Below are 15,295 nucleotides of genomic sequence, written 5' to 3' on the forward strand. Positions count from 1 at the left end.
AGTTTTCAAAAGCTTGGCCAAATAGCCAACTCTTCTTATTTGTACTATAGTGGCTTAAATAACCATTTGAGTCTGATTTATTGTCTTCTCACATTAATGATCCACACTTTAGTTTTCATAAATTATAATATAAAATTAAATTTCTTTTCATTGTAAGAAATAACACGATTTTCGTCCTCTTCTATTGCATTACCACAATTTTAAAAATAAATTAAAAGAAAAAGAGATTGTTATAATTCGGGGTGTTCATAAAAATCCGAAAAATCGAACCAAACCGATCAAAAAAACCGATGATTTTTTGTTTGGTTTGGTTTTGGTTTTGAATTTTAAAAACCGATCAATTTGGTTTGGTTTTGGTTTTAATCAGAAAAAACCGGAAAAAAAAACCCGAACCAAACCGACTATAGGAGTAGCTATTTCAAATTTATTATTACACCTATATATATATATGTTATTTTTATACAAAATTTCAAAAATTTAATGGTAAATGTTAATAGTTTGCACTTTTTTTGTACAGTCCTTTACCTTTACATTCTAGTTTGATTGGTAGTTTTCTTTTGTTAAGTGTAAGAATCCATTTCGTGTTAAAATTAATATATTTTTAATTGAGTCCTTAAATTATTCATCACTATTTGATTCAATTATCATCAATATATTTTGGTAAATAATAGATTTCTCAAAAGGCAATTGATTTGATAGTGTTACGTTGAAAATGTGGTAGCCGGAATATGTGTTTGGTAGTGTATGTCTTATATTTAAGAAAAAACCGACAAATAACCGAAAAGACCGAAAAACCGACAAAACCCGACATAAACCGAATCAAGAAAAAAATCAATTTAATTGGTTTGATTTGGTTCTAATGTTTAAAAAATTGACTTACTTGGTTTGGTTTCTTTTAAGGATAAAACCGATCCAAACCGAACCATGAACACCCCTAGTTATAATGACTCGGGACTGAACCTTTATCGAATATTCTACTTAAAAATTTTGCTTCTATCTTTGGACGCCTCTGGTGCAAACAAAAATAGCATATATACATAAAATTATTAAGCAATTAATCAAATTATAAGACGAGTTTTGTACTCTGATATCCTCTTTTCTTGAAAAAACATAAAACCCAAAATAACAAAAATGGAAAAAAGCCCAAGTCAAGGTTTCTTCTCCTTTTAAGAAAAATTTTATTTTGTGCCTCACACAAGTGACACTAGTTGTGTGAGGCCTTTTTTTTGTCTCACAACTGTATGGGTCCCAGAATTTTGTGGACCCATATGTAAAATAAAAAGAGGCCTTACACAACTAGTGTAAGTTGTGTGAGACACAAAATAAAATTATTTCGTTAGCTCTTTTACCAATAGGCAATAGCCAAATATAAGGGATTCCAACTCAGAGGTCACCGGAAAACAAAAAGGAAAAAATAAAAAGAGCTGAAAATGAAATCCATCCACTTTTCCTGTTTTCCCAATCAGGTAATCCAAAAAGTCTTAACCCTAACCCTAAATTTACTAATTACGCTACCAAATAAACCCAATTAGCAAACCCGCAGCGTGCACAAGCTTTAGTAACTCAGGTAATAACGTTTTTTTCTAGACAATTTTGCCCTTAGCAATTAGCATGCTATATTTGCTTATTTTGACATAACCTACTTAACTAACCAAATACTACTTAGTAATTATCTACACTTAAACCTCAGTTTCCTCCTAATAATGCATTCAAGTCCTAATTACCTACACGTGGGTCCATCGATAGAACAGCCCCCCTCCCCCTCCCCCCAAAAAAAAGAAAGCAAATAACAATGCAGTGTGACTTCCTCGAAAATTTTTATTTTGTGTCTCACACAACTGACAATAGTTGTGTGAGACCTTTTTTTTGTCTCATAACTGTGTGGTCCCAGAATTTTGTGAACCCAGATGTGTAAGAGATGGGTCCACAAATATGTGAGATAAAAAGAGGCCTCACACAACTAGTGTAAGTTGTGTGAGACACAAAATAAAATCGCTCGACTTCCTCTATTTTCTTCATTATAGTATATTTATAGCACACATATATTCACACACATTGACACAAGTATATAAGGGATTGAATAGAATATGGTGTTGAAACAAGAAGCTGAAACCATTTAAATTCAGGAAAAAATCAAATATTGATTTCTCAATTTATTCTTATAAAAGATTAAATATGTAACGTTACACATCACTCATTTGGTATTCTGATTTCATTTTCGTCAAATTGTCATTGATTTTAATAATAAAGCCAATGCGCAAACTCTAAATCGGATCATAGTTTTTAGATGGTATTGAATTATATAGTGTTCCACATCAATTAGGAAAAAAAAAATACATAAATATATTCGAGTTTAACATACTAATTAGTGTGTGACAGTATGTTCCTAATTTTATTTTTTAATTTTCTTTGACCAAAAGAAAAAAATACCACTGTTATCACTCTTATCGTATTCCACCATTTCTCATAATAATAATTCAACTCCTAATCACCTAAAATTAGCAATTTAGGTCTCAATTTGTAGTCCATTTGAAACCATAAAAAAGAGAGGTCAAAATGACTCTCCCCCACCCCCCCCACCCCCCCCCTGCGGCTTTTCTTTTCTTTTCCTCTCCCTCTTGCTCTCTGTATTGAAATTTTTATTATATCCATCTCCATATAATATCACCAAAAAAATACCAGCTAAGACGATATAACAAATAACAACACTAATATATAAACTCTCTCTTTTTTCTCATTGCTCCTCTCACATATTGTGAATCAGAAAGCAGATAATTTTCTCCATATTATAATCTTCAATTAACTAACAAAAATAAAAAATAAAAAAAATAAATCACAGCCATAGCCCATAGCCATAGCTTTATTTTCCATTTTAGCTTCTTCTTCTCTTCTTTTCATATATACGTTTGAATAAGGAATTGAATTGCATATTCATCTCACTCTACACACACAAAAAATACACACACAAAAAAAACACAGTTTTCTTAAAAGGAACTGTTTGTTTCTTCTTCCTTTGGAAGAATTTTTCACAATATTAAAAGCAACCGCCATTAACGGACTCGTTTGAAGATCTCTTTATTCTCTGTAAAAATTCTCAACCTTTTACTTACGTCATTGTTTATGCTTTTCTTAATTTTTAAGTAATGTAATTTAGTAAAATAAGAATTTTTGTATTATCGTTTTAATTATTTTGTTTATTGTAGGATTTTGATGAGAATTTGGAGGTGATCTGTGGTAAGAGTTAAGGATTGTTAGCTGATAATTGTGGTTTGTTAGATCTGTAATTATGTATGATTAATGAAGTGAGTATTATGTGATTTGTTTGTTCAGGATTTTTGTATTATTTGTTAATTGGAGGATTAAATTTACAAAATGGTGAAGAGATATGACTTAGAGATGATGACGTGTACATGAGTTCTCAACTCAAACGCCCCGTTGTTGTCTCTTCTCCTGCTGAACCGTAAGTCTTATAAACAAATTATCATTCTTTTGAACTTTTATTATACTGCAAAATTACTATGTAATTCGTGCTAATTGTGAGATTATCAGGTAATATTTCTAAGATTTTAACGTATAATTTGGTGATTCAACTTACGATGCCGAAGCTTTATACAAATTGGTAGGGGCAGTAGTTTGTTCTTCTAAAGGGATAAGCTTTTTTGGTTTTTACTAAATTTTATCCTCTATTTGAGTTGAACAGAGAGTAGTAGTATTAGTTTAGTTGCATCACAGTAAGTCTCCAAATTTTGTTTTTCCTTTTTATAATATTAGCACCAAATGTTTTTTTCTCCTTTTTTTTTCCTTTCTAATATTGACATTCAGTATTGATACTGTGACTTAATGTGGGCTCATGATAGATGTTGGTTTCCCTGTAGAAAGATGTGTGCTTTTTATTTCATGTCTTATTACATTTGACACTGCAGTTCAGGGCAATCCCCAATGATGGGTGGAAGCAGTGCGAATAAGCTAACAACAAACGACGCCCTTTCCTATCTAAAGGCAGTGAAGGAAATCTTTCAGGACAGAAGGGACAAATATGATGAGTTTCTTGAAGTCATGAAAGATTTCAAGGCTCAAAGGTAGAATCTTGACAGGTTAAATGCCATTGATTTAGCAACATATTTGGTGCTTGATTAGTTTTTTTTATCCTTTTCCTTGGGACTGTTTGTTTGCAGAATTGACACTTCTGGTGTCATAGCGAGGGTGAAGAAATTATTCAAAGGGCATCGAAGCCTAATTATGGGGTTCAATACATTTTTGCCCAAGGGATATGAGATCACCAATCCTGAGGACGAACCCCCAGTGAAAAAGCCAGTTGAATTTGAAGAAGCAATCAGTTTTGTAAACAAAATAAAGGTGAAGCATCACGCTACTAATGAATGCTGCTTTTTAAATTAAAATTGCTCTTCTCATTTGATTAACATTCTGCTTTGCAGACTAGATTTCAAGGTGATGATTTCGTATATAAATCATTTCTTGATATTTTAAATATGTATAGAAAGGAAAACAAGTCCATTGCAGAAGTTTATAATGAGGTATGTTACTCGCCTTTGCTTGGCAGCCTCTTTGCGTTTGAGTAAAAACGGAAAGCATGAATGTTTTCTAATCTCATAACGGGATTTTATCTCTTTCAAATGTCACTACTGAGATCTTACGCATTTTGAGGCTATTTTATGTTCTTGCAGGTCTCCTACCTTTTCCGTGGCCATCCTGATTTGCTTGAAGAGTTCACCCATTTTTTACCTGATGCCATGGCCGCAGCCCGAGCTCGTCAGGCTCAAGCTCATAGGGCCCCTATCCTGCGTTATGATGCGAAAAGCTCTTCGATGACCACGGCAAGGCACATGCACGTCGAGAAGGTAGTTTCTTGATGGTGATTTTCTAGAGTCCGATGTCGTTGAATTTTGGCTGATAAATCAGGGTATTTTTATCTTTTGGCTGGTTTAGAAGGCTACTTCACATGTCGACCGGCCTGATCCAGAATATGAAGAAACAACGATGAAAACTGAAAGGGATAGAAGGGATCCACAATATGAGGATAGAGAGCTGGACAGAAAATCTGTTCATAGAGATTCTGCTGTTGACCAGTTTGAACACAGTAAGTTTGCCGATTGATGTAATTTGCTTGTTCCAACCTTGAAAAGTAATTAACTAATATAAAAATTATTCAGATGGCCAAATTTTCTTAATATCAATAAATTTGCAAGGTAAGTATTGATATTAAGAAAATTATGATTGAGACTTGCACCTTGTTGTATGGTAAATAACAATTTGGCCATCTGAATTTTGCTGCCTGTATGTTTCCTTTCCTGTAAATATAGTATAAGTTTCATTTTATTAGTTTCATCAGATTTTTTAGTTGAATGGCTAGTAATCTACTTATGTTGGAGCAGGTGTGCAGGACCATGGTTTTGCTTACTGTGAGCGGGTTAAGGAAAGATTACAGGATATCGGAGATCGAAATCAGTTTTTTAAGTGCCTTCATATCTATAGCAAGGAAATAGTTACAAGACCACAATTACAATCCCTGGTATCCTTCTTCATGCTTTGAAATTTCTTTTCATTGAGCTTGGTTAAATTTTTGAATTTACTTGTCCTGGTGAAGGTTATCAATACCCTTGAACTAATTGATAACATTTTATAATAGAAATATGAAACCAATAAGGCAATGACCTACATATCTGCTATATTCCTTCTTTTGTTTTAGGGAAGTAGTATACAGCTTAGTCTGTAGTGAGAAATCTTGTGTATGCATCCCAATGTTCATATATCTTCACATACATCTGACGTCATAGACAGTAACAGCATTGATTATCAGTTGCATAAATACACCACCCCACCCCACCCCACCCCTTTTTCCAAAAAGAAAAATGATGAAAGTTCACGGAAGTATAATTAATATGTCGCTTATAAACACACTGATGAATCTTTTCTTAATGAGAATGTGGTTCCACCAGCATGTCATTCTGTGTCTGGCTTGACTTTATGCTTGCAAGCGTAGTCTCAATGTTAGTTGTCAATTACATGATTCAGTTTCTTATTTATAATGCTTCTATAGTATCAATGAAATCAGTAATTTGGAGTAAAAATTTGTTTGCCTTAGGTTAGCAGCTTACTCATGAAACATCCAGATCTCATGGACGGATTTGATGAATTTATTTCTCACTGTGACAGGACAGGTAATAAGCTAATGATTCCTGCTTACTTTTCTGTTACACTTGCATCGCTTTGCTACTGCTATTTGAGTTTCATTTTCCAGATCTTAATAAAGATTTTATTCTATTTGGAGTTTTTCTGCAGATGGTTACCTTGCTGCTATTCTGAGCAAAACACGTAAGAATGATGTTAGCTGTATTCTTGAAGATGTAGTCTTATTTCTTTTCTAGCGATATGACAATGACTATAATGGGATTGCGGCACCTGTATGTCCACTAGATCTCTGACTTATCTCAGTCCATTTCAGGATCCTCATGGAACGATGAACACATTCCCAAGTCGGATAAAGTAGAAGACAGGGACAAAGACCGAGATTGTGAGTGGGAAGACAGGAATAGAGTCCGCGAAACAAGAGAAAGAGATAGACCTGACAGAGGCGTCGCCTATGGAAGTAAAGATATACAAGGGCAGAAGATGTCTTTGTACCCAAGCAAGGATAAATACGCAGCAAAACCTATACATGAACTTGATCTCTCCAACTGTGAAAGTTGCTCACCGAGTTATCGGCTTCTTCCAAAGAATGTACAGATCTATTGTTTAAAGTAGCTCTATTTGCTTCCTAAGATACATGTATTGATGTCTTATAAATCTTTTGCACTGATGGTGCAACACTTTTCTTGCTACAGTATCCAATTCCATTAGCGAGTCAGCGAACCGAGATTGGTGCTGATGTACTAAATGATCTCTGGGTATCGGTGACATCAGGAAGTGAGGATTACTCTTTTAAACATATGCGCAAAAACCAGTATGAAGAAAGCTTGTTCCGATGTGAAGATGACAGGTTGGAAGTTGTCTTGATGCATGTGGTCTTAAAGTCTTAACTTTCATTTTATCTAGAATGTGAAGTGATCTCATATCCTCTGACCAGTTGTTGTAAAGTTTTCTTTAATACTCCTTTGCAATTTGATGCTTCCATAATAATAGGTTTGAGCTGGATATGCTTTTAGAGTCTGTCAATGCAACAACAAGACGTGTTGAAGAATTGCTCAACAAGATCAATGATAATACTATTGCCAGTGATAGTCATATCCGTATTGAAGAACATTTTACTGGTAAGAGGCTGATAACTGATGCTGATATTGCTATTGGATTGTTGTAATCATAAATTCTTATGCTTTTTTTTTTTTGGTATAGCTCTGAATCTAAGGTGCATTGAACGTCTCTACGGTGACCACGGGCTTGATGTTATGGATGTGTTAAGGAAGAATGCACCACTTGCACTTCCAGTTATACTCACTCGCTTGAAGCAGAAACAAGAGGAGTGGGCAAGGTGTCGTTCTGATTTTAATAAAGTTTGGGCTGAAATTTATGCCAAGAACTATCACAAATCACTGGATCATCGTAGCTTTTATTTCAAGCAGCAGGACACGAAAAGCTTGAGCACAAAAGGTAATGTAAGATGACATTTTCTGATTTAGAACTAGTTCATTCTAATAACTTTATACTTTCACCATATTGTATTTCGGAAGTTATTTTATAATTTATGAATTCTAGAATTCTCTTCTAGAAAGAAACAGTGTTTTGTCCTTGTAGCCTGGGCTGTCTCAAGCAAGAGCTTACAATTTAAAAATTGGCTCTTGTAGAACCAGAACAATGTTCTTAGAAGTTGAAATGAGTTTTTAGAAAGGAGCTCAAGATTTATGGCTCTCACAATATTTGTCAAGAGGTCAGAATCAGTGTGGCAGTTCCGAGTTCTACTTTCTAACAACTAGAAGACCCAACAAGCAGAAAAATTGATGAAGCAGAAATTCCATTTTTGCTTTCACCTAACTGTAGTTGTTACTTGCTCTCCGAAGTCTTATCAAGCTTTGAGAATAATCTAATGCTTGCCCTGCTGGAGAATTTGTTCCATCAATGCCTGCCCGACCAAAAGTAAACATATTTGAGCCTACTGTTTAGCTTATAATATAATAATGTTGAAGTTTATGTTTACCGTATAAAATAGGACAACATGCATTGATCACAAGCCTTTTTTGACACTATTCCAGATGATATAAGGACTATTACTACTTATAGGTATTCTTATCTTGAATTATTTACTTATCTTATCAAAAAAAAGGTATTCTTGTCTTGAATTATATACTTATCTTATCAAAAAAAGGTATTCTTGTCTTGAATTACCCTCTATATAGGTGACAAGAGTATCGACGTGAAGGATCTAGTCTGAGACTGGAAGCTACTAGGAAATTTTAAACTAGAAGTAACAATCTCAACATACAATTAAAAATCCCTCTCCCCTTCCTCGAAAGATTAGAAACAAACCGTATCTGCTCTTTTGAACTTGATTTGGCAAAATTGGTGTGCCTAAGCTAGCTGTTGTATGTAAATGAAGTAGCATGCAGCTGTCTAAGCTCACAGCAATTCGTGCAAGTGGCCTAATGTTCTTTACTTGGAAAGGTTCCGTCACAACGGTAATAAACGCCAAAAGGAGGTGTAAGAGATTTGACCATCTATATGTTGTTGTGCCATCTCAATGGATTACCCTTGGTAGTCATTTTTGATAGATGTAAATTCATTTGCTTGTGGATGGTCATGACAATGCTTTCACATAATTCAGCAATAGGTTTTATTCAACGAGTGCCTTTATTTAATTGCAGACGGAGGAGGAAGTTTGTTGTACATCCACAATAGTACTACTTTCTTGAGTTGATTATAGAATTTTCAATCATCTGTTTTGTCCCAGCACTAGAAGCACACCTTGAATTGTAATGTAGAGAAAGATCTTTTGAGAGATTGTTGGTTTTTTAAAAGATGGGGCAGCAAAAGGATTTAAAGTATTGATTGAAAAAGTCTCTCAATAATTTTATTAAGCATAACAAGGCTTTAAATAGCCAATTAAGAACATAATCTGCAGAAAAATCTGCATAACAAGAATTCAAAAAAACTAAAATATCTCAACAAACCTAAAAAATCTAACTGAAATTTGAATTCAAAAAAGTAGATTTATCCTAAAATTAAGCTAACTTATTATGCTAAAAAAATGCAATAGTAACTGAAGCAAATCATCAACACTCCTCCTTTGCTTCAGTTGCTCTAAAACAATTGCTCCTCCTCAATTACTGCTTTTGTTGTTTATGCTTGAGGATTGTGTTGAGCGTCTTTGAACTTACACACTTTTGTAACATGGCCTGTTTGTTTGCAAATACCACATATTGCATCATGTCTCCACCAACAAAATTTTTCTAGGTGTGTTTTCTTTTTGCAGTATTTGCAAAGAGGATAATTGACCTTTTCTTTTTTGTTTTGTGCATAAAAAGCACCTTCAGTAACCATTTCTTGTCTAAATGCTCTTCTTTGTTCTTGTGCTTGAAGAGCACTTATTAATTCTGCAACAGAGATGGTAGAGAGATCTTTAGACTCTTCTAGAGAGGAAATTTTGGATTCAAATCTCTCTGGAACCGTCACAAGAATTTTTTCAACTATTCTGTTATCTTTAAAATCCTCGCCAAGCAACCTGATTCTATTAACAATAGAAGAAATCCAATCAGAATACCTAGTGATAGTCTCGTCTTCTTGCATCCTAAGAGATTCAAAATCCCTTTTCAAATTTAAAATCTGCATTTGTCTAACTCGATCACTTCCTTGGTACTCCTTTTTAAGCTTTTCCCAAGCTTCTTTTGCTGTCTCACATTCAATGATTTTAGAAAAAATTGAATCTGCAACTGAATTTTGAATCACAGTTTTGTCTTTGTGTTTTTTGGTTTTCGCTTCTGAATGGTTTTTAATTTGGGCAAGGGTAGGATTTTCAGGGAGTGGTTGTAATGGTCTATCTTCCATTACAACTTCCCATAAATCATAGGCTTCAAGATATGATTTCATTTTCACTGACCAAATCTGATAGTTTTCACCGGTGAAAGTTTGTGGGGCATTCAAAGAGAGACTGCTGCTTGCCATGTTTGAAAATAGGTTTAAAAATTGATATTGGTTAAAAATGATTTGAAAATGGTTTTTTTGGAAGAACTCACAGATCCCGTAAGATCAATGAAGCTCTTCATACCACTGTTGGTTTTTTAAAAGATGGGGCAGCAAAAGGATTTAAAGTATTGATTGAAAAAGTCTCTCAATAATTTTATTAAGCATAACAAGGCTTTAAATAGCCAATTAAGAACATAATCTGCAGAAAAATCTGCATAACAAGAATTCAAAAAAACTAAAATATCTCAACAAACCTAAAAAATCTAACTAAAATATGAATTCAAAAAAGTAGATTTATCCTAAAATTAAGCTAACTTATTATGCTAAAAAAATGCAATAGTAACTGAAGCAAATCATCAACAGAGATCATAGCGCATCATATGAAATATTGTTCAAAGTCTTTCCAATTTTCACCAATTCCGACCTACCTTTATTTATGGGATATTTGAAGGAGAGCTTTGTAACTTTTTCTATAAAATTCTCTCTACCTCGAAGAATTAGTTTTTTCTTGCTACAAGTAGTTGTTTATCAAGGAACTGATGTTTTCGTCCCCACAGCACTGCTGGCTGAGATCAAAGAAATCAGTGAAAATAAGTGCAAAGAAGATGATGTGCTTCTCTCTGTTGCTGCTGGAAATGGGCAACCAATTATCCCTCACCTGGAGTTCGAGTATCCTGATTCTGACATCCATGAAGATCTTTATCAAATCATTAAGTATTCATGTAGTGAAGTTTGTACAAGAGAACAGTTGGATAAAGTCATGAAGATTTGGACCACCTTCCTGGAACCAATATTTGGTGTTCCTCGTCAACCTCAGGGTGCAGTGGATGGTGGAGATGTTGAAAAGGCTAAAAATCAAAATGCTAAAGGTAACACAGCAATTGATGGGGAAAGGGCTGGTAGCCCTGCTAGTGACTCAGGCATGAATTGCAGACAAAGCAGTTCCAGGAATGGAGATGAAGAGCCTCCACCTCAGCATTCAATTTCTTCCAGAGTTCGGATTGCAAATGGTGAAAATGGGTTTAAGGATGATAAATCTCCTGATGCAACTGGTGTGACACTGAAAATTGTCACTTCAAGGACCCTCCTTCAGCATGGAAAGGCAGCCGCTGATCCCAACATGGCAGATGCAGCATCTGGTCTCAGCAGAGAGGCTTTTGGTGCTGACCAGCTAGTGCTTTCAAACAGCACGGTTGTGGAGGAAAGCCATGGAAGAGTCTGTAGAGAAACTGCTTCAGGTTCATGGGCTGCCTACTTCGGATTGCTCTTCCATTTTGTATTTTTCACACTTCTTCATAGGATTAGTAATTGAAAATTTGATGTACCCTTTCCATTGACAGGGCATGGTGCAGGTACTTCCAGACCTAGTAGTTCCTCAATCAAATGTGAACTTGAGATAAAATCTTCTAATGACTCAAAGGTACTGTGTTTTAAGACTTTTAGATCCCTTGACTGTTTTAAAGTTCACCTCCAAATAGAGACTTGACATTTCTATGCATTTGCTTCACCTATTCATGATTTTGAAGTTACCCTAACCCCCCCCCCCCCCCTTCTCAAAAAAAAAAAAACACAAAGTTCCCTTACCACTTGTTGCTCTTTCTTCAACCTCTTCCCCATGCTCTAGTCCCAAAAAGCCGAACAATTAGGAAATAAGAGGTAGTCTTTACTCTTTAGATAAACCACTGGCAAAAAATCTTGACGTGAATCCAAAAGAAGGAAATTTTTGAGATCCTGCTGTGAACTCTGTTTATCTGCCTCTTGCTCCCTTGTCAGGCACAGACTAGGGGTGGCGAAAATTCCCCAAAAGTAACCTGCCCAAAATTTTATGGGTTTGGCAATTTTTCTGGTGGGCTAATTTGTGCTACCCAAAATAACCTGTCAGAAAATAGCAATCCAAGTTGAGCTGTTTAGATACCCCACCCAACACTGACCCGTGAAAATGCCCAAACACTAAATGCGTGGAGATATCTAGTGGACCTTGCCTGTGGAATATATGGTGAATCTTTATATGCCTACATGTAGGCTTTGCAGAATTGAGAATGCAGAAATATTGTTGAAAAGAGAAGTTAGGACCTTCACTAGACAGTATCTCTACAAGGCTGTATATTTCTTATGAATTACTTTTATTTAGTGGAACAAAAGCTTTTTAAGAACTTAAATCGTTATCTTGCGACATCTTTATTCCACCCACTGCAAACTCCACAACATGGCCCAGGGGGCGCATACAGAGGTTCCCCGTATTAGTGGTTTTGGGCTTGTTTTTAATTGGATACTGTTTGCAGTGCCTCTAAACTTGAAGCTGATACCTGGTTTTCTGCTTCTTTGGGATATGAAACCGTCCGCAGTGAGGGTGTAATCAGATTACATTGAGAGTGCACAAGTAGCCCTTTTCCAAGAAAACCCCAAAGCACACAGACACAACTAAAAGAAAACCACATTCAGATACTATTTAAGCTTGCAGTATGTCTGTTGTTGCCCCCCATCTCTAAATTCTTTTCCCTTTTTTGCCACATGATTTTAGGATGGAGGGTTGGTGGACCCAAAGGCAGAAGGTGTGAAGGTTGAGAAATGTCTTGAAGAATCCATAGGAAAATGTAAACTTGAGAGAGAAGAGGGCGAATTAACTCCAAATGGTGATTTTGAGGATAATTTTACACCATCAAATGAAGGTGGTCCAAATGTATCACATAGTTTAAAGGGAAGTTCAAGTAGTAAGCTGTACCAAAGTGGACATAGAGAAGTAGTTCGTGGTGGAGAGAGAGGATGTGAGAATGATGCTGATGATGAAGGGGAAGCAAGTGCTCACGGGACATCAGAGGATAGTGAGAATGCTTCTGAAAATTGTGATGTTTCAGGTAGTGAGTCTGCTAATGGAGAAGGTTCTCACGAAGAAGAGCGTGAAGATGGGGACAATGATGAGAATGATAACAAGGCAGAGAGTGAAGGAGAGGTGGAAGGAACTGCTGATGTCCATGATGCTGAAGGAGATGGTGCTGTTATGCCATTTTCAGAACGTCTTCAACATACATCCAGGCCTCTCACAAAGCAAGTTCCTTCTATATTTCATGACAGAGAGAAGGAATCACGTATATTTTATGGAAATGATTCATTTTATGTGCTGTTCAGACTTCACCAGGTAAGGCTATTTAATATCATGTAGTAAAAATCCTTCAGATGATGCAACACTAATGTTTCTTCTCTTAACTACAGACATTGTATGAAAGACTACAGAAAGCAAAATCGCATTCTTCGTCAGCTGAACACAGATGGAGAGTCTCAAATGCTATAAACCCCACTGAATCATATGCCAGGTCACTTGAGTGATTTGTTTCCTGTTCCATTCATTTTGATTAATCTGTACTTAATTAGACTAAGCTCCTCTTTGATGTTTCAGATTCATGAGTGCACTTTATAACCTGCTGGATGGTTCCTCTGACAATGCAAAGTTTGAGGATGACTGCCGAGCTATTATTGGAGCTCAGTCATATCTTCTCTTCACCTTAGACAAACTGATATACAAAATTGTCAAACAGGTAAATGCTTGTGTTTTTTCATTTTCTCCTTGTTTGGTGTATGCAGCTGTCTTGTACTATTCTTAAAATTTTGTTCTGCATCTCGTGCAGCTACAGACAATTGCAACTGATGAGTTGGAAAGTAAACTTCTCCAACTGTATGCTTATGAAACCTCAAGAAAATCTAGCACATTTTGGGATGTAGTTTACCATGAAAATGTGCGTGTTCTTCTTCATGAAGAGAGCATATACAGGATAGCATGTGTAAGACTTTGCGACATCTTTGCTTCCTTTTATGTTATGTGACCAATATAGAACCTACCATTCCCTTTTCCATTTAAACTAGCATTGATAAATGACCTCCACTGCAGTCATCTACACCAACACGTCTATCCATACAACTCATGGACTATGTTCATGATAAGCCTGAGATGTCTGCGGTGTCAATGGACCCAAATTTTGCAGCTTATTTGAGCAATGAACTCCTCTCTGTTATTACTCTGAAGAAGGAGAACCCTGGGGTGTTCTTGACAAGGTATTATATCAACACAGAGTGCTTTCTTGAATATTTTATATCATAGGTTAATGCCTGCTCGTATCTTGCAGAAACAAGCGTAAGTATGGATTTGGAGATGAGACTTTTCCAGGTGAAGCTATGGAAGGAGTTCAAATTATTAATGGTCTAGAATGTAAGATAGCATGCAGTTCATCAAAGGTACAATAGCTGTCCTTAGTAATAGACACAAATCGAAGAGCCTTGTCTCTCTTGCTAACTGTTTTGTGGTTCCGGATGCCCTAGGTCTCTTACGTTTTAGACACTGAAGATTTCTTGATCCGGTCAAGAAAAAGGCGGAGAACATTGAAGGACAGATTTTCATCAAATGGCCACTCGAAGTCTTTGAATGGTTCTAGTAAAGTACAACGTTTCCGCAGATTACTCTTCAGTTGAAAGATGTGCATTTTGCATGAAGGTAATCTACAAATTCAATTAGTCATAGTTATAGTTCTATGACACGAAATGGAGTAATGGAGTCCAAAAGGTAGAATTTCACACGATTTACTTGCTCTCGAAGGTTTCTGACTTTATGCTTCTGATATTTGTTTCTTAGCCGACTAATCGTATTTGTGGAAATTCAAATTTTGGCCCCCGCTACCATAGATTTATGTACCTTTTCCTATTGAATAAATGATCCGGCTAACAGCTTGGAAAATTTGTAGGGTGTCATCTCTAAATTTTGTGCCCAAATTGATGTAAATATCCTTGCCTTCTCTGTTGTAAAACACTAAATTGTCAATTTCATGAAATTTTCCTTGTTACTGTGTAGCAGATTCCACTTGTAATTATTTTCTTCTGGCTAATTTCCCGAGTCCGAAATTCTTATGACCAACTCACCTTTCCCGTCTCGATGCAACTGTCGGGCCTTTTTCTTTTTGTTGAATAACGGTTAAGGATAGAGCATACTGCGAGACTGCAATAATGGAGCTATTTTTTGTGCTATTTTTTATTATCTTAAATTAAGCTAATATGTTATTGAAATTTGCTGTCTAAGTTTGGCATAATTTTCCATAAAACTGGCCGAGTATTTGGTCGCAAAATCATAAAAGCATATTCAAGCTGTGTGAGTATCACATAGTATGCTGCTAGAAATTCA

General features: G+C 35.7%; 1 protein-coding gene across 2 annotated transcripts; it reads left to right on the forward strand.

The window, feature by feature from the left end:
* Positions 1-2,669: 2,669 nt before the first annotated feature.
* LOC109207585 (paired amphipathic helix protein Sin3-like 3) lies at positions 2,670-14,967 on the forward strand. Of its 2 annotated transcripts, none has more exons than XM_019370522.1 (24): positions 2,670-3,084; positions 3,204-3,234; positions 3,331-3,460; positions 3,924-4,079; positions 4,176-4,356; positions 4,437-4,535; positions 4,686-4,859; positions 4,948-5,098; positions 5,394-5,530; positions 6,104-6,179; positions 6,301-6,333; positions 6,464-6,738; positions 6,843-6,997; positions 7,141-7,268; positions 7,351-7,605; positions 10,689-11,369; positions 11,472-11,551; positions 12,653-13,267; positions 13,342-13,442; positions 13,526-13,664; positions 13,755-13,907; positions 14,015-14,178; positions 14,250-14,358; positions 14,443-14,967. In XM_019370522.1, exons 3-24 carry the CDS (start codon positions 3,411-3,413, stop codon positions 14,590-14,592), a joined length of 4,062 nt encoding a protein of 1,353 aa, XP_019226067.1. In that variant the 5' UTR covers positions 2,670-3,084; positions 3,204-3,234; positions 3,331-3,410; the 3' UTR covers positions 14,593-14,967. The 2 variants fall into 2 exon arrangements, with proteins under 2 accessions (XP_019226067.1, XP_019226068.1); XM_019370523.1 differs by having other exon boundaries at positions 4,951-5,098.
* The last annotated feature ends 328 nt before the right edge of the window (positions 14,968-15,295 follow it).

This window comes from Nicotiana attenuata, unplaced genomic scaffold (genome assembly GCF_001879085.1).
Source record: "Nicotiana attenuata strain UT unplaced genomic scaffold, NIATTr2, whole genome shotgun sequence".
NCBI lineage: Eukaryota > Viridiplantae > Streptophyta > Magnoliopsida > Solanales > Solanaceae > Nicotiana > Nicotiana attenuata.